Source organism: Jaculus jaculus, chromosome 6 (genome assembly GCF_020740685.1).
Source record: "Jaculus jaculus isolate mJacJac1 chromosome 6, mJacJac1.mat.Y.cur, whole genome shotgun sequence".
In the NCBI taxonomy this organism is placed as follows: domain Eukaryota; kingdom Metazoa; phylum Chordata; class Mammalia; order Rodentia; family Dipodidae; genus Jaculus; species Jaculus jaculus.
The window spans coordinates 2,714,002-2,737,091 of record NC_059107.1 but is presented as its reverse complement, the minus strand read 5'-3'; the positions used below and the strand labels follow the sequence as shown (position 1 = coordinate 2,737,091).

Genomic DNA, 23,090 nt, shown 5'->3' with positions numbered 1-23,090 from the left:
TAGCGATGAAGGCACTTGCCTGCAAAGCCTAAAAATCCAGGTTTGATTCTCCAGGTCCCATGAAGCCAGATGCACAATGTATCACATGTGTCTGGAGTTTGTTTGCAATGGCTGGAGTCCCTGTGCTCCCTTTTCCCTCCCTCCCTCTTTCTGTCTCTCTGTCAAATAAATAAATAAATAAATAGTCTCATTTTGTACCAACTGAGCTAGTTGGGCCTGTATTTTTAAAAGGCTTCCATTACTTCTTCTACTATATCATAGTTTAGAAACATTAGCCAAAACAATCTGACATGTACACTATTATTATGTTACTATATTGGGTTATATTTCTGGCACATTTTTTCCCAGTCAGCAGGTGAATGAGATGTTTTCCTGCATCTGTTAACTTAGTTACTTTTGCATTTAGAAGCTGTCCTTTCTTTTAAATCTTTGTTTCTCTTTTACCTACTGAAAGCTTTTCAACTTTTGTTATCTTCAACTTTCTTACTCTTTTATTCTTGGCCAGGGTAAGCCTGTAAGTGCTGAGGTGTACTGTCTTCCTAAGTAATAGTCATTGCCTTTAGGACTCGTGTTCTGAATTCAGAAAGCCTTATTAACTGAGTGTTCTTTTCTTTATTTCAGGATTGAATCCAGTGACCTTCCTCTTTTGGCTGCTGTAGCAAGCACTCACTCTCCATATGTTGCTCAAATACTCCTTTAACATGCACAAAGGTTAACTTTGGGCAAAAGTTAAAATAGAAACCCAGGAAGCAGGCACAGCATTCATGTTCATTTTGTTTTGTTTTCCTGTTAGACTTCCATGTGAATGAGTCTAGTTCCTGGGTGTCCTGCATTGCATTGCATGTTCTGTGCAGACTAGATTGCTTTTTCTTTTTACCTGGCTTCTGGGTTGTGGTCAGTTTTAGCCAGGTGAAAGTAAAGCAACACTAACAATTTTTGGAGGAAGCATTTTGAAAAAGCCAACGTGCAACTTAGAAATTTTCACCGAATATTATCAAAGGATTTCACGTGATTACTCAGTGCTGTCACAATCATAGATACCAGCAGACATCTCATGACCCAGTGGCTCAGTGACAGTCACTCCATTCACTTATAATTCATCTTTACAAGACCTTGGTTCATTGGATGGCAATTTAAAGCAACTAATTTCAGGTTATTTATCAAAGTAAATAATTTTGAATAGCCTGTTGATTAAAAGAAACTCAAAATAATGAGTGAAAAAAGTGTTAATGTTATCTATCCAAATGTACATATGTATCTATTTTTTTAAAAAGCAAGGTTAGAAATCAAAGATTGATAAACATACCTTTTTTAAAAAATATTTTCAACTAATATTAATTATATGTAATGTTGAAACATTGCTTTCTGGTGATTTTTCTGTTTCACCCACTCTAAAAGCCAATATTTTCTTAAGGCTGAAGAATACAGATTTCCAGAGTAATATGACTTCACACCATCTGTTTTGTAAACATGAGCTGATTCTTACTAATATGCACATATTCACTCATTTAATAGAGAAAAATTAGGATTAAAGAAAGGATAAAAGTGCATCAAACATTGACAAAAATAATACTATTTTCTTTAAATGTGCTCAGGTAGCCATCACCTTTTTTTCAGTATCAGCCCTTCTTGAACCCATATGAGCAGTTTCACTGCTCAGTAATACTCAACTTACACAACAGAAGTGATAATTCTTACAACTACTCTCCTGTCTCTAAGAGCTCCTTCCTTCCAAAAACTGGTTTTCTAAAGAGATTTTCACTTTCAATTATGATTATCTTTGTATATACTAGAATGTTGCTTGTAAAAAAGGCTAATAAGGAACCAGACCATGTATGTACGTAATGTAAATAGAAGGGTGGATAGATAAGTTTTCAGTATGCTCTACTACCTCAGTTCACTTGAATTATAGCGTATTCTTTGCTTCTCTAGTGTGACATACATTTAATGCTAGAAGTTGGTTTATGCTTTCATTGGCTATTATAATTGATTTGCTCAAAAAGAAAAGTACTTAAATTTATTGAATACACTTACTATGTAACACACCCATTCTTGCTATTTAAAATTTAATGAATGAAAAATGTCTGTGGTTTGCTTAGTCTTTGAAACCTTGACTTTATAGTGTTGGGTCACTTTTTGCCTTGCTGTTTGTGTTTATTCAAGATAATTCCAACAAGACAAAGAAGGAGTGGTTGTTTTCATGAAATATAAACCTGAAGTTAGTGTGTCTACAATTTGGCCCACGTCTCATTAGCTGGTTCCAGTTAATATCTGAGTCTCCCGTGGATGACTTGCTGCCAGAGAATGTTTATGGATACATTTTCTTTGGCTTAATTATATTATTCCATTCTCCAGTGGATTTTTCTGTTGTATTTTGTTGGGATTCAATGAGTAGAATTCTGTCAGTTTGAATCTGGAAAAGTTCCTATATGGGCCATTGTATATTACTTTTTGATGTGGCTCAGAGTAATATGTAGCAGATAGATAAAGTCCATTTCTGGGTGTTTTCTTAATCATCAAGCTAAAGCTATTCTTAGTACTATCTATTTGAAATTTCTGATTTCCATTTAGTAAAGTAATGTAATCTCATGCCTGGCTCATGCCAGTGTTGTTAAAACTAAGCTTTGCTGGAACAGAAAAGGCCTACTGTTTCTCACAGAAGCATTAGTCCTTATAGGGTTCCTGGGGTTGATAATACCTCCCACCTACCATTTTATATCCTGATTACCACCTTCCTTTCCTCTGTACACAATGTCCAAGAATGAGCTGCTATCTTAAAGTGTGTAATTATAATGAATGTGAAGAGTTTTGGCCCGTTTAAAGTAATTTTTTGAACTACTTAATGGTACAAACAAATATGTGCTACATATTAAGAAATACCTGTTTATTGCAACAGGAAGTTAAAAAGGGATCTTTTATATTATAGAACTAAAACTAATTTTTTGTACAAGTAAACTAATTGGTTTCATTTTTAAAATCTTGGCATTTATTAATAATATGTCTTAATTTTGAGTTTTGAAATATTAAGTGCAATAAACACACTAGTACAGATTCCCTTTTGGTGCAGTTGGCACACACTGTGGAAGATGACAAAAAAAAAAAAAAAAAACAACCCAGAATTTAAATAATGCCTATTTCTGGTAGATGTCTTATGAGAATGTTCTGCTTTCTCTAAGTTATTTAGATGGTGGATATGTAAAATGTACATACTTGTTTCTTGTTCTGAATACATTTCTGAAATGTACACCTGTATTATAATAACCTCCCAGTTCTAGGGGAAATTTGTGCAATAAACACACATGTCAGTTTGATGGGTAATATCGGTTCTTTTTTTCATATATTAGTAAGATAAATATGGCACTGTGGACTGTGATGTCAGATCCTGTGGGTTCATGCCCCAACCTTGACACTTAAGGATGAGGCTTATGACTTTTCCACACTCTAGTAGAACCTACTTAATGAGATGAAGTAAAAAAAAACAATTGTCAAGAGTTGCTTTAGTGCTGGAGTATACCTCAAAGGCTCAGTAACTTTCTGGCTGTTTTTGATCAGTAGTTCCTACATACTGTTCAGAGAATTTTTTTAAAGTTTTTATGTTCATTTATTTATTAGAGACAGGGGTGGGGAGAAAATGAATGTGCACACCAAGTCCTCTAGCCACTGCAGATGAACTCCAGATGTGTGTGCCACCTTGTGCATCTGGTTTATGTGGGCCCTGGAGAATCAAACCTTAGTCCTTAGGCTTCGCAGGCAAGTGCCTTAACTGTTAAGCCATCTCTCCAGCCCTTAATCAGAGAATTTTTAACATAAATTTTTATAATTAAAAGCATAGGTGACAAAGATACACTGGTAATACTCATATATCTTGCTCCTCGCAGTGACAAGTTGAAAATTTAACTAGATACTGAATCTAATAACCAAAACCTAGAGGAAGCCATGTAAAGTTACTAGGAACATTTTATGCAAAGCAAATGACCATAGCTATACAATCAAACCACAAAACAACCATTGGTTTGGGTTCTAATACTGCTTTGCTCACTGATTTGCATGTGGTCCTGACCGACTCTACTTCCTGTGCACTATGTGTAATTCCAGCTCTTTATTCATTCTTAGTTCCTCCTCTGCAGCTGAAAACTAACTTTGACTAGGCTTGTCCAGAAGCTACTGTTTTCATATAGTAATCATATGTATGACTTCAAAAAATATTTTATTATTATTATTGTTTGTTTGTTTTTCAAGGTAGGGTGTATCTGGTCCAGGCTGACCTGAATTCACTATGTAGTCTCAGGGTGGCCTTGAACTCATGGAGATCCAGCTACTTCTGCCTCCTGAGTGCTGTGATTAAAGGCGTGCGTCACCACGCCCAGCAAATATTTTGTTATTTTTGAGAGAGAGAGAGAATGGGTGTGCTACACCCTCCAGCTTCTGCAAATGAACTTCAGTCGCATACGCCACCTTATGCATCTTGGCTGGCATGGGTCCTAGGGAATCAAAGCTGGTTCTTTGGCATTTGCAGGCAAGCACTTTAACCACTAAGCCATCTCTCCAGCCTATGCATCAGCTTTTTGTTTTTGTTGGTTTTTCACAATAGGTTCTCACTCTGGCCCAGGCTGACCTAAAATTAACTATGTAGCCTCAGGGTGGCCTCAAACTCATGGCATTCCACCTACCTCTGCCTCCTGGGTGCTGGGATTAAAGGGGTGCACTCCCACACCCAGCTCATGCATCAGGTTTTAAAAAGAGAGTTATACTGTTTTAAAAACAAAGAAGTGGGCTGGAGAGATGGCTTAGCGGTTAAGCGCTTGCCTGTGAAGCCTAAGGACCCCGGTTCGAGGCTCGGTTCCCCAGGTCCCACGTTAGCCAGATGCACAAGGGGGCGCATGCATCTGGATTTCGTTTGCAGAGGCTGGAGGCCCTGGCGCGCCCATTCTCTCTCTCTCCCTCTATCTGTCTTTCTCTCTGTGTCTGTCACTCTCAAATAAATAAATAAATAAATAAATAATTTTTAAAAAAGAAGTGATATATATTTGCGTGCAATAATCATTTATTTGAAAGCTATTGGTACAGAAAATTTATCATGATTATATCAAATCATGACAGCCTCCTATATAGTCCACCTTGTTTCTAGACCACAGTGGTCTTCCAACTAGTTATGGCAACAGATGTAAGGTTACTCATGAATTCTGCATGTCTGTTGCCAGTTATAAAAGTACAGTAGCAAGTGAGCCCAAATCTCAGCCAAAGGTGCTCTGAGGACAGACAGACTTTATCTCTGTGGGGAAGGATTCTCCAGCTAGAAAAGGAATGAGGGGTTATAGTGCTTCCTGTCATGTACTGGTGATACAGACTGTCGGTTGGGTCATGTTTGCTGTAGATTTTAGATTACATGCTAGCAACCTGGCTTAGCAGCTAAGATGCTTGCCTGTGAAGCCTAAGGACCCAGGTTTCAATTCCCCAATACCCATTTAACCAAGATAAACAGCATATCTATCTCTATCTCTCTCTCAAATATTAAATAAAATTATTTAAAAAATAGATCTAAGGGGCTGGGGAGATGGCTTAGTGGTTAAGATGCTTGCCTGTGAAGCCTAAGTACTCGTTTTCTGCTCTCCAGGTTGCATATGCACACAAGAGAGCATACACGTCTGGAGTTTGATTTTAGTGGCTAAAAGCCCAAGCATGCTAGTTCTTTCTCTCTCTCCCCCTCCTTCTCTCTCTCTCTGTCTGTCTCTCTCTCTCTCATAAAAAAAATAGATTTAAGATTACTTAAATTCTTTAAAAGTTACAAGAGATGCAGGGTGTGGTAACACATGCCTTTAATCCCAGCACTTGGGAGGCAGAGGTAGGATTGCCGTGAGTTCGAGGCCACCCTGAGACTCCATAGTGAATTCCAGGTCAGCCTGGGCTAGAGTGAGACCCTACCTTGGAAAAAAAAAAAAAGTTACAAGAGATGCATAGATGGTTCTGCATATGCAAATCCATAAATGTAATATATTCGTAAATGGACTGAAGGACAATCTCATGATTATCTCATTAAATAGATGTAGTAAAAGCATTTGACAATATCCAACATCCCTTCATGATAAAAGTCCTACAGAAACTGGGAATAGAAGGAACATATTTCAACATAATAAAGGCTATTTATGACAAGCCTACAGCCAACATAATACTAAATGGAGAAAAACATGAAGCCTTTCCACTAAAATCAGGAACAAGACAAGGATGTCCATTGTCCCCACTTTAATATAGTACTGGAAGTCTTAGCCATAGCAATAAGGCAAGAGACATATAAAAGGGATACAAATTGGAAAGGAAGAGATCAAGTTGTTATTTGCAGAGGACTGTTAGATCTAATAAACACCCATAGCCATGTAGCAGGATACAAAATAACACAGAAATCAGTAGCCTTCATGTGTGCGAACAACAAACAGAGGATGAAATCAGAGAATCGCTGCCATTCACAATTACATTAAAAAATAAAGTACCTTGGAATAAACCTAACCAAGGAAATGAAGGGATCTCTACAATGAAAACGTTAAAACAGTCAAGCAAGAAATTGCAGAAGACACTAGGAAATGGAAAATCATCTCTTGTTTTTGGATCAGAAGAATCAATATTGTGAAAATGGAAATCTTAACCAAAAGCAATCTACACATTTAATGCAATCCCCATCAAAACTGCAATGGCATTCTTCACAGAAATAGAAAAAAAAACAATCCAAAAATTCATTTGGAAGCACAAAAAAAAACTCGCATATCCAAAACAATTTTGAGCAACAAAAATAAGGCTGGTAGTATCATCATGCCTGATTTTCACCTATACTACAGAACCATAGTAACAAAACCATCAAAACATCATGATACTGGCACAAAAACAGACATGTAGATCAGTGGGACAGAGTAGAGGACCTAGATGTAAGTCCCGGTATCTATAGCCACCTAATCTTTGACAAAAATGCCAAAAATACTCATTGGACAGCCTCTTCAGCAGATGGTGCTGGGAAAATTGGATATGTATCTGTAGAAGGATGAAAATAGATGTTTATCTCTCCATGCACAAGAATTAAGGCCAAATGGATCAAAGACCTTAATATCAGACCTAAAATTCTGAAACCGCTAGAAGGAAAAGTAGGGGAAACCCAACATATTGGTCTTGGCAAGGACTTTCTGAATATAACCCCAATTGCTTAGGCAATACCACATATTAACTGCTAGGACCTCATGAAATTACAAGGCTTTTGTATGGCAAAAGACTGAATAAAGCTGGGTGTGGTGGTGCATGCCTTTAATCCCAGCACTTGGGAGGCAGAGGTAGGAGGATCACCGTGAGTTTGAGGCCACCCTGAGACTCCTTAGTGAATTCCAGGTCAGCCAGGGCTACAATGAGACCCTACCTCAAAAAACAAACAAAAAAAAAAACTGAATAGAGCAAAGAGGCAACCTACAGAATGGGAGAAAATAATTTCCTCATGAAATATGCAGAGAAGTGAATTACTGGGGACTCATATGCCCACTACCCAGGTTAAGAATCTGATCATTTTCAACAATTTGGGAGCCCTTACCCCATGTGTTCTAAACACAACCCTCTCCCTCTTCTCTCATCTCCTGTGCATCGTGGGATCAAACTTGGCCTCCGTTAGGCTGTACCAGCACTCCGGCTGAGCTACACCTCTGTCCAGTTAGGGCACTGCCCTGGAATTACAGAAACTGACGCTTGGAGTCATTGATACCATGAGCAAACCTGCTGCTTCTGTTGTTGCCACTGCTCTGATGTTCCTGCACTTGTTTGCATCTGCTGACTTGCACTCATTGTTGGTCTCTTTGTTTAGGGAGGGTCTCACTCTAGTCCAGGCGACTTGCACTCATTGTTGGTCTCTTTGTTTAGGGAGGGTCTCGCTCTAGTCCAGGCTGACATGAAATTCACTATGGAGTCTTAGGCTTGTCTTGAATTCACAGTGATCCTACCACTTTAGCCTCCCAAGTGCTAGGATTAAAGGTGTACACCACCCTGCCCAGCACTCATTGGTGCTTTTATTGAACAGACAGACACACACACAAAAGCAGCACAACATCAGTAAGTTGAGCATTATGTGGGCAAAGGAGAGGTAACACGTTTGGGGCAAGAACCTTTGACTCTGAATAATTTATTTAAATATTTGTTTATAAAGATATCTAGGGGCGGGGCATGGTGGCAAACGCTTTTAATCCCAGCACTTGGGTGGCAGAGGTAGGAGGATCGCTGTGAGTTCGAGGCCACTCTTGAGAATATAGAGTGAATTCCAGGTCAGCCTGGGCTAGAGCGAGGCCCTACCTTGAAAAACAAACAAACAAACAAAAATATATAAGGGTATGACCTGTTGGATTCTCCTAATCCATAATACACAAATGCAATTGCACTAAGCCCATTTGTTGCCATAATAATTCTAGGGAAAATGCATTCCCCCCATTTTTAAAAGATGTTTTATTTATTTGAGAGAAGGAGGCAGGCAGAGAAACTGGATAGAGACGTGCCAGTGCTTCCTGCCACTGCAAACGAACTCCAGACACATACAACACTCTTGTGTATCTGGCTTTATTAAGTTCTGGGCAATTGAACCCAGGCTGTCGCGCTTTGCAATCAAGTGCCTTTAACTGCTGAGTCATCTCTCCAGCCCCCCCCCCCATTCACTTCTTTTAATGAGTCTGCTGCTTTCATAATTGGCAGATTTCTTGCAAGTGCACATTGTTTGGGGTCAGGAGTGCATCCAGCCCCTGAGGAAGCAGGACAGAGAGCATAGCTCAAGTTCAGTCAGAATCTCAACATTCTTTGACAGTATTGATCATCTGTTTTCAGACAAGGTTAAACTAAGGCAAAGGAAAGATAGTTACATTGCCCTAAGCAGGTCGATTACACAGTTGTAAAATTAACTTCGGGGCAAGTTACATGACAGGAATTTAGCAGAAAAAGTATCTCAGAGCAATATTCTCAGAAAAAATTACTTATTTGTGAGGTGCATGTGAAGTAATCTCAGTTGTCCCCATAGTTCATTGCTATATTTCATTCTCACATTTCATTTTTTTATGATTTATCCTTATAGTTAATTTCTACACAACCTCGGTCTCTTTCTCATTAGCATGACCTTTAGAAATAATAATTCTTTACAGTTTTGCCTCAACAAACACTTCCCTAACTCATATAATTTTATTTTGCTTGTGTTTATTATAAACTCTTTTGAGTATAACTCTTTTGTGTTACTTTTCTCTCAGTATTTGTGATTCCTCCATGTACTATGTAGCTGATTTTCCACTACATGAGTGCAGCACAATTCACACATTGTTACTGGGGGGTTTTGTATTAGTTCTGGAGCTTGGCTGTTAAAAACAATGAATATTGTGCATCTTTGTCTGGTGTACATAGGCATTCTTTGGAACATCTACTGAGAAGTAGACTTGCTTATTGTCATAGGGTGTGTTTCAGCTTTATGAAATACTTTTATTCCAAAATGGTTTCCCATTTACCCAGCAGTTTGTGAGAATTTCTCATGCTCCACATCTCCAGAAATGATGTTTCTTTAAAAGATGTAAAAAAGGGCTGGAGAGATGGCTCAGCAGTTAAGCGCTTGCCTGTGAAGCCTAAGGACCCCAGTTCGAGGCTTGTTTCCCCAGGACCCACATTAGCCAGATGCACAAGGGGGCGCATGTGTCTGGAGTTCGTTAGCAGTGGCTGGAGGCCCTGGCGCGCCCATTCTCTCTCTCTCTCTCTCTCTCTTTCTCTGTCACACTCAAATGAATAAACAAAAATGAACAACAAAATTTTATAAAAGATGTAAAAAAAGGGGGGCGCTGGAGAGATTGCTTAGTGGTTAAGGCATTTGGCTGCAAAGCCAAAGGAACTCAATTTGATTCCCTAGGACCCACATAAGCCAGATGCACAAGGTGGTACATGCATCTGGAGTTTGTTTTCAGTGGGCCCTGGTGCACCCATTCTCTCTCACTCTCTTTCCCTGTGTCTTTCTCTCAAATAAATAAATAAATAAATTTTTAAATAGAAAAAAAGACATTAAAAACTGCTCCATTTTTCAAACTTGATTTTATTTTTAGAGAAATAATTTCTGTGGAAGTAATAGAAATAATGTTTGCAAGCAAACATCTTTAACCACTGAATCATAGCCCCAGCCCAGAAATAATATTTGAATTGAGTTGTCAACATACTGACATGAATTATCTCATGGAATCCTTAGAATCCTGAAATCTTTTACTATTCATTTTAGAAATGAGGAAACTAGGTCAGCTGGGTTTAGAGCTGGGTTCATAACTCGGCCATAGACTTCAAAAATATTAAGATGACAAGAAACTACTGCACGTGTTTGTTACTGCAGATTGAACCTAAAGCTTTCAACATGCTAGACAAGTGTTCACTGATTACTCCCTCTCACCTAGCCCTGGAAATTAGTCTTTGAAGAATGGAATGGATAAACATGTTGGGCAGCTTTTTGAGATTTAATTTATATACTCCTATATAATACTAAGTCACCTACTACATCTTACAACTTTTCCACAATTACTTATTTCTGTAGGAATGGAGCCATAAGATCTCCAATAAGGCTTTTGCCCAAACCTTGCAAAAGAGACGTGCTAATAATAGCATGTTGTAAACTTCTACTTTGGGCAAGTCCCAAGTACCCACAGAAAAGGCAACGTTTACTGACATTGGCTGTCATTAAATGAAATATTGCAGCCTGAATTCATTTAAGTCGTTTAACATTTTAAAATACATTAATCAGGTTGGAGAAATGGCTTAGCAGTTATGACACTTGCCTGCTTAGCCTTAGGACCTATGGTCAACTCTCCAGATTCCACGTAAACCAGACACACAAAGGTGATGCAAACAGTAGTTAGCACATGCCCACTAGGTGGCGCAATCGTCTACTTTGGTTGCAGTGCCGGAGGTCCTGTTGTGCCCATTCTCTATTATTTATTTATTTATTTTTAAGGGAGGGAGGGAGAGAGAGAGCAAGTGCTCCAGGGCTTCCAGCCACTGCAAACGAACTCCAGGTGCGTGCACCACCTTGTGCATCTGCCTTATGTGGGCACTGGAGAATTGAACCTGGATCCTTTGGCATGCACCTGGAGTTCATTTGCAGTGGCTGGATTCCCTGGCGAGCCTGTTCTCTCCCTCTCTCTGCCTCTTTCTCTCTCTCAAATAAATAAATATATTAATAAGGAAAAAGCTTTCATCTTTGCCTCAGTGTGGTGTGTGTGGTCTTGGTCATTCCCAAATTTTATAATGTCAAAGTAAGGAAAGCTGAGACCAGGGCAGCCCATCTATCATTAAACAAAGAACAGTCCAGTGACTTCTAAAACAATGGATTCTGGGAGGGTCCGTGACCTTTACTGTTAACAGGGTCTAGTTGCATCTGCTTTTTTTTTTTTTCCTTTTGGTTTTTCGAGGTAGGGTCTCACTCTAGCCCAGGCTGACCTGGACTTCACTATGGAGTCTCAGGGTGGCCTCGAACTCACAGTGATCCTCCTACCTGTGCCTCCCGAGTGGCATCTGCTTTTCTTATCAGAGAATGAGTAAATGCTGTGAGTTTTATTTTGTCGGAATGCACAATGCCCAGCCCGGAGCACAGGACAGGGTGCAGGCAGGTGCCCACATGCTCAGGCTGGCCCTGGCTCCCAAACCCGCTGCTGCTCACCGCTTAATGCAGCTTGACTTTTTTTTTTTTTTTTTTTTGGAGTCAGTGACTACAGGCAAGTTGGTATTATTCTTAGCCTCCTCTGTGTCCTCCCCCCTCCACAGGAACCCTCCGTTGGGTTAGATGGGTCGTGCATTGTGGGGTTAGCCTTTAGTTTTGGGTAGGAGGAAATGTCTGCATGTCATGACCCAAGGTGGCTCTGACATTCTTCCCGCCCCTTTTCTGCAAATTTCCCTGAGCCATGTTGGGTTCATATTATGTCTGCTTCCGTGTTGAGATCTTGGGCGCCTCTGTCTCTCTGGATATCTGGTTTGGTATGGGGTTGATTGTTCTCTATCTCCATGCTTTTTTTTCTTCTTCTTCTTCTTTTTAGGTGGGGTCTCACTTATAACCCAGACTGACCTGGAACTCACTAAGTAGTCTCAGGGTGGCCTCGAACTCACGGGCATACTCCTACCTCTGCTTCTCAAGTGCTGGGATTAAAGGCGTGCGCCACCACTACCGGCTCTCCTTGACTTTTTAAAAATGTCTGTCTCGTGCTGGAGAGATGGCTTAGCGGTTAAGGTGCTTGTTTGCGAAGCCTGAGGATCCCGGTTCCCACGTAAGGCAGTTGCACAAGGGGGCGCACGCTTCTGGAGTTCGTTTGCACTGGCTGAGCCCCTGGCGCGCCCATTCTCTCTCTCTCTCTCTCTCTCTCAAATAAATAAATAATAATGACATATTTTTAAAACATGTCTGTCTCGACCAGCATTACTTTTTGCGGACAACCTGCAGAAGACTTCACTGAGTACAGCGCACGGGAGGGCGCGCTGGGCCTAGGACTTCCTTCTTCCCGGAACGACGCCTCTGGTTTCGCACCGCCCCCAAGTCAGCTTTTCCGGTCGCGGGGAAACGGTTTCCTCCGCCAGCAACGTCCCACACACCGCCGGCCCCCTCCCCACTTCCGGTGCCCTCACCGGAAGCAGGAGAGGCGGAAGCCACAAGACTGAGACGGTTGGGCGAGGTCTCGCGACGTCTCGTCTCACCGCCCGGCCCCTGTGCTGACGTCACGGCGGGGCGGGGCGGGGCGGGGCACGGAGAGGTCCTGCTGCGCACGCGCGCCCGGGCTCCCCGCCCGCCCTCGCCGGCGCAGGCGTCTTCCTGGCCAGTCGCGCGTGGGCTGAGGCCCCGGGCGGGCGTTGCGAAGGGCTGTTTGCTGGAGCTCGGACCCGCCACAGTACCGAGCTCCCGCCCTGTGGGGAGGACACGCCTCCTCCGTGAGGGTGGATGGGCCGCGGACATGAACTCGCCCGTGGACCCCGGCGCTCGGCAGGCGCTGAGGAAGAAGCCGCCGGAGCGGACCCCGGAGGTAAGTGAGGCCGCCCGCCCCGCTGACAGCGCCCGGCCGGCCGTCCCGCGCGCCTGCGTGCGTGCCCCGCGGCGCACACCTGCCGCCGGCCTGCGTCCCGGGCGGGCCGCGCACAGCGCCGCCCCGCCGCCCTCGCCGCCGCTCGCCTCGCGCGGGGGAAAGCCCGCGGTGTCCGCGCGTGGCGGGGCGCGCGTCACGGCTGCGCCGGGGCCGTGGGCCGAGCGCCTCTCTCCGGGTGCCGCTTCACACTGTCCCCGGGAAGTTGTAGAACTTTTTTTTGTGCTTATTTAAAAAAAAAAAATCTGCCGGTTTGAGTTTTGAGTTATGACATCAGCTGAAAACCTTTTCTTTTGACCGGAAGGATAATTTTCATGCAAATGGCAAAAACCTGTTAGCCCTGTGTCACTCTCCCGCGCGCGCGCGCACACACACTGCGCGTTGTAAAGTTTACCTCGACTTGGACAAGTTTCTACATAACCAGTGATTCTGTCTCCTGGACCGGAACAAAACCAACCAACAGCGAGAATGGATTGTCTTGCTCCGAATTGCAGTAATTGAAATGAAATGCTTTCATTCTCGTAGTAACTCAGAAACTTTGAAGGCAGACCCCATGGAACACCGACGTTATTGAAAGGCATCACTGACTTGGAAGCTGTGATAGGTCGAACTGTGCTATTGGAAATCCTTATCTTTGCATAGGATAAGGCAAATTTTAACCCTTTCCTCCCGTGCGCTGTACTCAGTGAAGTCTTCTGTATAATCTCATGAGTCTTAATTTCTCTATAATGGACTCTTGGAATGAATGTGAGCTAAATGAAAGCGGTCACTTCGAGTTTTACTTCTGGTTTTTATATCATTAGAAGAAACTGTACAAGGCCTGGTGTGGTGTGGTGCACACCTTTTATCCCAGCACTCAGGAGGCCTAGGTAGGAGCCCATGAGTTCGAGGACACCCTGAGACTAGTGAATTAGGTCAGCCTAAATTAGCACCTACCCTACCTCAAAAAAGAAACAAACTATACGTCTTACAATGTGTACTGTGGGTTTTACTTTTAAACATAAATATTACTTATGCAAAAATTTTTTTAACGGGGTAGAGGGAAAACCCGACTTCTCTTTAATGGTAGAATTGCCTAGTTTGAAATTGAGTATTTTTAAGCCGAGAAAATTTTCTGGACTGATTCTGAAGTTATGCTGTTAGTGTGTGCTGTGTTGAGTATGTTATCTTTTTTTACTGTGCTGTAGACAGTTCCACAATGCTGAGATAAAAATTCATCCAAACAGTTTTAGGGGAGGAAAGAATTAAGTGTACAGACCCAGGGGAAGTTCCATGTATGGTGGAAGAAGCTAGCAACTACTCATAAATACAAGCATTGATAGAAACCACAACCACCATCAAAAGAACAAAGGCAGCAAGCACAAAAATCTGCCAGAGCTCAAGCTGCTATGCACACCTTTGGGCTGGCATCAGATCCACCCCAAACACCTATGGCTTGGATTCCAGGGTCCACCCCCAGCGATGACACCTCCAGCCAGGTGCTGGAGACCCAAGTTATAAGCTTAATAAAACACCCGAGTCTATTGGGGTCATATAAACTACTACAAGCAGCCTTGTGGAAGGGAATGCTAAATGACTGCCTACAGTTTTGAATACAGCTCTGACATCTAGCAAGATTACATGTTAACCGCTGAAGTTCATTAGCTGTTTGGGAGAGTGTAGAATTTGGGGTACAAATGTAAGCATAAGGAAATGCCAGCCTGAATCCTAGTGATGATTTATTTTGATAAAATTCCCACAAGTTCATTTCTGCTTTTGGAACATTCTTTCTTTTATGGGACTCTTAATAGTCTGGTATAAATATGTTAATGCAATACAGTTATTGAGAGCCTTCCTGTTCAAGGTACTCTGTACATTAGGAAATGTTAGTGAACAGAATAGGCAGGCCTTAGTTGTTCTTACATTCTAGGGGGATAAGGAAGAGAGAAGACAGATGATAAATAGAAGTTACATAATACATTAGCTAGTTATTGCAATCTAAAACAAAAGGCTAAGAGGAACTGGGAGGAAAAAGGATTAAGAGCTGAACGATGGTTTAAGGTGAGCTGACTTATTTATTTGTAAGCAGACAGACAGACAGACTGACACAGTGAATGAGAATGGGCATGCCAGGGCCTCTAGCAACTGCAGACGAACTCCAGACAGACACATGTGCTTCACAGGCAAGTGCCGTAATTGCTACGCCATCTCTCCAGCCCTCTTATTTTTTTTAATTAATTAATTTATTTATTTGAGAACAACAGACACAGAGAGAAAGACAGATAGAGGGGGAGAGAGAGAATGGGCGCGCCAGGGCTTCCAGCCTCTGCAAACGAACTCCAGACGCGTGCGCCCCCTTGTGCATCTGGCTAACGTGGGACCTGGGGAACCGAGCCTCGAACCGGGGTCCTTAGGCTTCACAGGCAAGCGCTTAACCGCTAAGCCATCTCTCCAGCCCAGCCCTCTTATTTTTTGAGACAAGGTATCCCTATGTAGCCCAGGCTAGGCTGGAACTCAGTATGTTCCTGCCCCCCCCACCCCCCGCGCCCGACCCCTTGGGCTGAGATTACAGGAGTGTATTATCATACTTGGTTTTGGGTTTGAGTTCATTTGATTGGACATTTTGTGGAAATTAATGGGGTTATGTATGGAGCTATATGGGAAAAAAAGCTTTGTAAGTTGAGAGTAGTCATTGCAAAGGCCCTATGTTGACAGCTGTTTATGTAGCTCCAGAATAGCAAGTTGCTCTAGAGGGAATGAACAAGGGTGAGCCTTAAAGGAATCCAGAGATGGTGATGCATAGAGCTTTCTAAAATTACATGTATCTTTCACTTTTTTTTTTCTCTTTTTTTTTTTTAGTGGAAGAAGTAGTGGTTCTAGCAAAGGAGTAAAATTAGATTTTAAAAAGTTCTTCTGGGCTAGACAGATAGCTTAGCAGTTTAGGCACTTGCTGGCAAAGCCAAAGGACCCAGGTTTGAGTCCCTAGTACCCACTAAAGCCAGAGGCACAAGGTGGCACATGCATCGAGTTTGTTTGCAGTGGCTAGAGGCTCTGGTGTACCCATTCTCTTCCCCACAGCCCTGCTTCTGTCTGTCTGTCTGTCTCTCTCTCTCTTTAAAATAAATGAATAAATAAAATATTTTTTAAAAGGTCTCCTGCTGTTGTGTAGACTAAAGGAACAGGGTTAGTAGAATGTACATCAGTGAGGTAAGAGATAATGGCAGTTGAGACTAAAGTAGCAGAGATGGAAGTAATGACTCATAGCCAACTTTTGGAATTTTTTTTTTTAGTTTTTCGAGGTAGGGTTTTGCTCTAACTCAGGCTGACCTGGAATTCACTATTTAGTCTCAGGCTGGCCTTGAACTCGGCGATCCTTCTCCCTCTGCTGGGATTAAAGGCGTGCACCACCGCACCTGGCTAACTTTTGGAATTTTTAAATGTTTACCATAGAGGATTTGCTAATCCATGAAATGTGGATTTTGAAGGAAAATAAAATCGGACATGATTTCAAGATTTTTGGTCTGTGATGGTTAATCTTTCAACTTGATAGAACTTAGAATGGCTATAGAAACCATCACTTGGAGGTGTCTTTGAGGGCGTTTCTAGATTAGGTTGTGGTGGGAAGACCTAAGTGTAGGTGGCACCCCACCATAAATGGGGATTGTAAACTGTATAAAAAGGGGGGACCTGAGCTAAGCATCAAAATTCGCCCCATGACCTGCTTGTGGGAGTGTAACCTTCCATGTGTTTCCCCGCCTCGCTTACCTCACTTCTGTCAGGTATTTTTATGCAACACAAGAAAAATAATTAATACATGGTCTAAACAAATGGAGTATTGGAATTATTACCAAAGACACTTTGAAGGGCCATCAGAAATATGGGGAAATGAGCTAGGACGGAGCTCAGTGATAAAATGCATGCCTAGCATTCATGAGATCTTGGGTTTGATCCCAAGCACCACAAAACAAAAGCAGAGATGATAAAAGGTTGAATTGAAGGAAGAGTTGGTTTTGTGGGGAAAAAGCAGAAACTCAGTTTTGAATATGCCAAGCTTAAAATTTCTTAGAGGGCTGGAGAGATGGCTTAGTGGTTAAGGCACCTGCCTGCAAAAGCCTAAGGACCCAGGTTCGATTCCCCAGGACCTATGTAGGCCAGATGCACAAGGTGGTGCATGTGTCTGGAGTTTATTTGCAGTGACTGGAGGCCCTGGTGTACCATTCTCTCTGTCTCTACCTCTTTCTCTCATAAATAAATATTTTTTTAAAGGAAGAAAAAAAGACTGTTAGAAATATTGGAATAGCTGGGTTTGATTGTGCATGTCTTTAATCCCAGCATTTGGGAAACTGAGGAGGGGGAATCATGATGAGTTTGAGGCCAGCCTGGGCTACAGAATGAGTTTCAAGTCAGCTTAGGCTGAAGTGACAACCTACTTCTAAAATAGAAAACCAAACCAACCAACCAACAAACAAGAAATATTGAAATAAAGAGGGTAGGAGAAGAAGGAAACAAGAGGGAGAAAAGCAAAGGAGACCAAAGATGGTTTTCTGGGTTACTCCATCAGTATAAGGTCGGGTAAGCCAGGCATGGTGGTGCATGCCTTTAATTCCAGCACTTGAGAGGCAGGGGGCAGGAGGATCATTTTGAGTTTGAGGGCTGGAGTGTGACCCTACTTTGAAAACAAAAAATAATTGGTTGAGAAGAGCAGAATATAATTAAGGACTGAGAGCCAGTAGTTAAGTGGGGGGGGGGGGTACAACAAAAGCAGAGTTACAGTGTCTTGGAAGCCAAGTGGATAAAGTATATGGGATGTGGGGTGTAGCTGAGTGATAGAGAATTTCCTTAGTATATGTGAGGTCATGGGTTCAATCCCTCACACTGGGAAATTTTTTAAAAATCATATTGAAGGGGCCAAGGTTGTAGCTCATTTGGTAGGGTGCTTACCTAGTAAGCAAGGAGCTCTGGTTTCCATCCCCAGCACTGCATAAATTGGCATTGGTGGCACTTCACTGTAATCCCAGGACAAGGGAAGTGGAGACAGTAGGATCGGGAGTTTAAGGTCATCCTCTGCTACATAGTGAGTTGGAGGCCAGCCTGGGACACATGAAACTATGTCCCCCCCCAAAAAAAAAATCCATTTAAAAAAGTCAGGCATGTTTGTGCATGCTTTTAAATACTGGCATTCTGGAGGTGGAGGCAAGAGTATGGAGAGTAACAGGCCAGCCTGGGCTACATGAGACCCTGTCTTTAACAAAAACTAAACCAAACAAGCAGCTGTGCATAATGAAAGGAAATAAACTTGGTTCATTAAGCTCAGTGTAGCATTTTTTTTTCTTGAATATGTTCTAAGTTCAAAGCATTATAAGAAATGTACTAATGGATGAAAGTGTCAGTGTTTTATGGTTGGAATATGAAATTCCTCCACAGGCTCATGTGTTGAACACTTGGTCTCCAGCTGATGGCAGTATTTTGGGACACTGGAACCTTTGGGGCAAGAGGCATGATTGGCAGATGTGGATCACTTGGTGTAAGCATGTGAGGATTATAGCCTGGCCCCTGCTCAAGCTGTGTGCTTCCTGGTAGCCATCTTGTGAGGAGCTTGTGTCTGTCTAACTCCTGGGGCTGACTGACTTACTGTCTCCACCATGCCTTCCTTGTCATGAAATACTGAGAACCCCTGAAACCATAAGCCAGAATCCACCTTCCCTCACTTAAACTGCTCTGTCCATTATTTCCTCACAGTGATGTAAGAGTATCCACTGCTGGGATTGTGTGTGTGTGGTGTGGTGTGTGTTGTATGCATGTGCATGTGTACACATGCAGAGAAGCTGAGTGTCTTCCTTTACTGCTCATCCGCTTGTTCAGTCTGTTGTTGTTGTTATATTTTATTGGGCTGGAGACATGGCTTAGCAGTTAAGGAGTTTGCCTGCAAAGCCAAAGCACCTTTGTTCGATTCCCCAGGACCCACGAGAACCAGATGCACAAGGGGGTGCGTGCATCTGGAGTTCGTTTGCAGTGGCAGGAGGCCCTGCTGCACCCATTCTCTCTTTCTCCCTCTCTCTGCCTCTTTTTCTGTCTCTCTCAAGTAAGTAAAAATAAATGTCTTTTTGATACTTTTAATATCTTTGGGGCTTTTTTCCAGACTGGATGACCAGCAAGCTTCAGCTGTTTTGTCTGTGCTCACCACTGGACTGAGTTGCAGGTGTGTGACCACACCCAGCCGTTTACATAGGTCAGGCTAGAGAGTCAAATTCAGAGCTAATCAGTCCCTCTTGCTTTCATGGCAGACACTTAAATATCTGTGGTCCTTTGTTTTTGAGACAGGAACTCCCAGTGTAGCCCAGGCTGTTTAACCTCCTGAAGTCTGGGGTTAAATTTTTGGGATTACAGGTATGTGTTCCCACGCTAGGGTTAGAATCAGTGTCTTACAGTTTTGTAATAATCTTAGACACTGAATGTGGATTGTATAGTGTGTCATCTAACAGTTTTTCCTTTTCTAGACATTTTTCCTACTTACGGATCTGGCTTTCACACCATTTACCTTTTCTGTGCTAGTTCTGTTTTCCAATTGTTAAAGGTTTTCTGTTACAGAGAAGTTTGGACTTTGTGAGAATTTTGGTGCCTTAAAACCACAGAAAGCTATTAGAGTCAGGCTTGAGCTGGGCACAGGCTCCATAATAAAACACTTGCCGACCATGCATGTGGGAGCAAGCTGCATTTGGTCCTGTGCCCAGCAAAGGACAGCTGGGCCTGCCTGTAGTCCAGCACTCAGGAAGGCTAAGGCTGGAGGATTACTTGAGCTCACAAATTTTAGATCAGCTTAGGCAACATAGTTGAGATCTTGACTCAGAAAACAATTAACAGTACTCATTTTTGAGATGTTTCAGGATTACTTAGAGAAACCGAGACTTTAAAGTTGGAGTTTCCCAGCCAAGTCCCATTTAGCACCATCATTTCTGTATAACTTCTTTTTCACGTCAGAGTGAACTTACATCCCTCTTGATTATGCCTCGAACATCTTAAATGATCAATAAGTAAATTAAAAAATTGAAAATACACTTTGTAGTCCAAGTTGACCCGGAATTCACTCTATAGTCTCAGGGTAGACTTGAACTCACTGCAGTCCTCCTGCCTCTGCTTCCGGAGTGCTGGGATTAAAAGCAAAAGCATGTACCACTATGCCCACTTCTCTCTCTCTCTCTCTCTCTCTCTCTCTTTTTTTTTTTTTTTTTTTTTTTTTGGTTTTTCAAGGTAGAGTCTCACTCTAGCCCAGGCTGACCTAGAATGGAATTCACTATGTAGTCTCAGGGTGGCCTTGAACTAATGGCAATCCTCCTACTTCTGCCTCCTGCATGCTGGGATTAAAGGCCTGCCCCACCACACCCAGCTTTCTCTTATCTTTTTAAAAAAGAATATTTTCTGTTCATTAGAATTGCTGGTTTTGTACATCTTCGGTCATTTTATTTAGCAACGTCAGTTAATTTTTCTAGGCTGACACTTCCAAGCACCATCTGTTCCAGTTTAGCACTCTTTTAAAGGCTTCAGGTACATATAGGCAAACATCAAGTTTTCTTCCAGGTACTTCAGTTATTTGTTTTAGATCGAAACCATTATTTCTACTTAGTTTTTGAATGTATGTGTCAGTTGTTTATGTGCAGAGGCCAGTGGGGAACAGTGAGTGTCCTCCTTTGTTGTGCCTTATTTCCTTGAGATGGAGTCTGTCACTGAACACGGAACTATTGTTTCTTGGTTAGACTGGTTGACCAGCAACCCTTAGTGATTCCCTCTTCTCTCTCTCTCCCCATCCCCCTCAGCACTGAGATTATAGACATGTGTCATCATGTATATTATCTTACATAGGAGCTGGGCTTTGAACTCAGGTCCTCATTCTTTCATAGGAAGCCCTCATACTTGCTAAGTCATTTCCCTAGGCTCCTTACCCCAGTCTTTTGTTGGTCAGACCAGTGTCTTGGACTTGTGGTGTCTTCCTGTGTATTCAGTTGGAAGGATAGCTCATTCACTGATTTTACTTTCTGAATCTTTCTTTGCCTGCTCCTCCCCAGTTTTACTGGCTTACTTTAGTTGTTTAAAATTATATCTATCCCTAAGTTTTTTAAGCAGTTATCTTTTTAAAAAATTATTTATTTGCAAGGAGAGAAAGAATGAATGGGTACACCAGGGCCTCTAACCTCTGCAAATGAACTCCATATGCATGTGCCACCTTACAAATATGGCTTTATGTAGGTACTGGGGAATTAAACCCCAGTCATTAGGTTTTAGATTTTTTTTTTTAAGACAAAGTATTTTTTAAATAATTATTTATTTATTTATTTATTTGAGAGCAACAGACACAGAGAGAAAGACAGATAGAGGGAGAGAGAGAGAATGGGTGTGCCAGGGCTTCCAGCCTCTGCAAATGAACTCCAGACACGTGCGCCCCCTTGTGCATCTGGCTAACGTGGGACCTGGGGAACCGAGCCTCGAACCGGGGTTCTTAGGCTTCACAGGCAAGCGCTTAACCACTAAGCCATCTCTCCAGCCCAGGTTTTAGATTTTTAATTTATTTGGAAGCAGGCATACAATGAGAATGAATGGGCATGCCAAGGTCTCCAGCCGCTGTAAATGAACTCTGGATGCATGCGCCACTTTGTGCATCTGGCTTTACATTGGTACTAAGGAATCAACCTAGGTTGTTAGGTGTTGCAGGCAAGTACCTTAACCACTGAACCATCTCCAGCTCCTACCCCTGAGTATTTAAGAAAAAAACCTATATCGACAACCTCCATACACACACATGTTCCCTTATTATAATACTCTCCCACATCCCTTTCTTCTCCTCCATGCTGTATTTCTCCTCCACTAGTCCCTCTTCTTCTTTGATGTCCAGCTAGTCCCTCTTCCACTTTGATGTCATCTTGTTGTTGCTTTGCCCTAGTATTATCCAGACCTTACATAGTATCAGCTACTGTGAGGTCCTGGTTGCAGTAGCTAATCTGTGTCTGGAAAATAGCTTTCCAAAGCACTCTTCCCCATCTGTTGGCTCTTAGAATGTTTCTGCCACCTCTTCCACAATAGCTTTGAGCCCTGGAGGGTATGATAGAGGTGTCTCTCCAAAACCTCATATTTTTGCTTGAGTCATTGTGACATTGTTGCTAGAATGATATTCTTAACATTTGAATCTGACCATATTCTTTTTCTTAGAACTTGTTTCCCACTGTCTAGTTATAGATTAGCAATGTAAATTCTTACCCAAATCTCTCTCTAGAATTTTTTGAATAACTATTAATATTTATGCCCAAATGATTGATTTAAGAGGGACTATCCTAAATAAACTGAGATGTGTAGTTATCTCACACACATGATAGTATTCATTCATTTGATAAATATGTCAACATGAACCTTTTAAAAAGTCAAGGTTGGGTTGAGGAAATGGCTCAGTATTAAAAACTAGATTGCAAAGCCTGCCAACCTAGGTTTCATTCTGCAGTGCCTGTGTAAAGCTAGATATACAAAGTGGCTTGTGTGTTTAGAGTTCGTTTGCACTGAAATGACATTAGGCTCTGGTGTGTCCATTCTATGGGTCTCTCTCTCTCTCTCTCTCTCTTTCTCTCTCTCTCACACACACACACCCTGGTCTTTTGGAACTGGTTTGCCTGCGGTATGAGGAAATCTCTGGAATTTTGGACTAGAGAAGCCTTACAGTGCTGTAAACAGAACTTTATTCAGGTAAGAGCTTGGAAGACCAGAAGGCCAAGAGAAAAGTGGACTGTTGGGGCTTGACTCATCAGTTCCAGAGGGGAAAAGGAGGACTATTGGGAACTCGGCTAGATGCAGCTCATATGGTACTCTGGTAAAGAATCCAGCTGCATTCTGCCTGTGTTCTGAGAACTTGACTGCAATGGAATTGAGAAGTACTGGATTGGGGAGCTGGCTCAGTGGATAAAGGGCTTGCCCACTGAAGTTGGAGTCTCTGAGTTCAATCACCTGACCACACATACAAAGCCAGAAACAAGCCGGGCGTGATGGTACATG

General features: G+C 42.2%; 2 protein-coding genes across 10 annotated transcripts in view; both read left to right on the top strand.

The window, feature by feature from the left end:
• The window catches only part of Fnip1 (folliculin interacting protein 1), a 107,323-nt gene extending 104,005 nt beyond the window's left edge, over nt 1–3,318 (top strand). For both annotated transcript variants that reach the window (XM_045152414.1, XM_045152413.1), the window contains one exon: nt 622–3,318. In XM_045152414.1, coding sequence (XP_045008349.1) covers nt 622–700 — 79 coding nt within the window. In that variant the 3' untranslated portion in view covers nt 701–3,318. The remainder of the gene's footprint in view (nt 1–621) is intronic.
• A 9,535-nt stretch (nt 3,319–12,853) lies between these two features.
• The window catches only part of Rapgef6 (Rap guanine nucleotide exchange factor 6), a 209,664-nt gene continuing 199,427 nt past the window's right edge, over nt 12,854–23,090 (top strand). For all 8 annotated transcript variants that reach the window (XM_004666588.2, XM_004666590.2, XM_004666586.2 and 5 more), the window contains exon 1: nt 12,854–13,025. In XM_004666588.2, the coding sequence (XP_004666645.1) occupies nt 12,957–13,025 (69 nt within the window). In that variant the 5' untranslated portion in view covers nt 12,854–12,956. The remainder of the gene's footprint in view (nt 13,026–23,090) is intronic.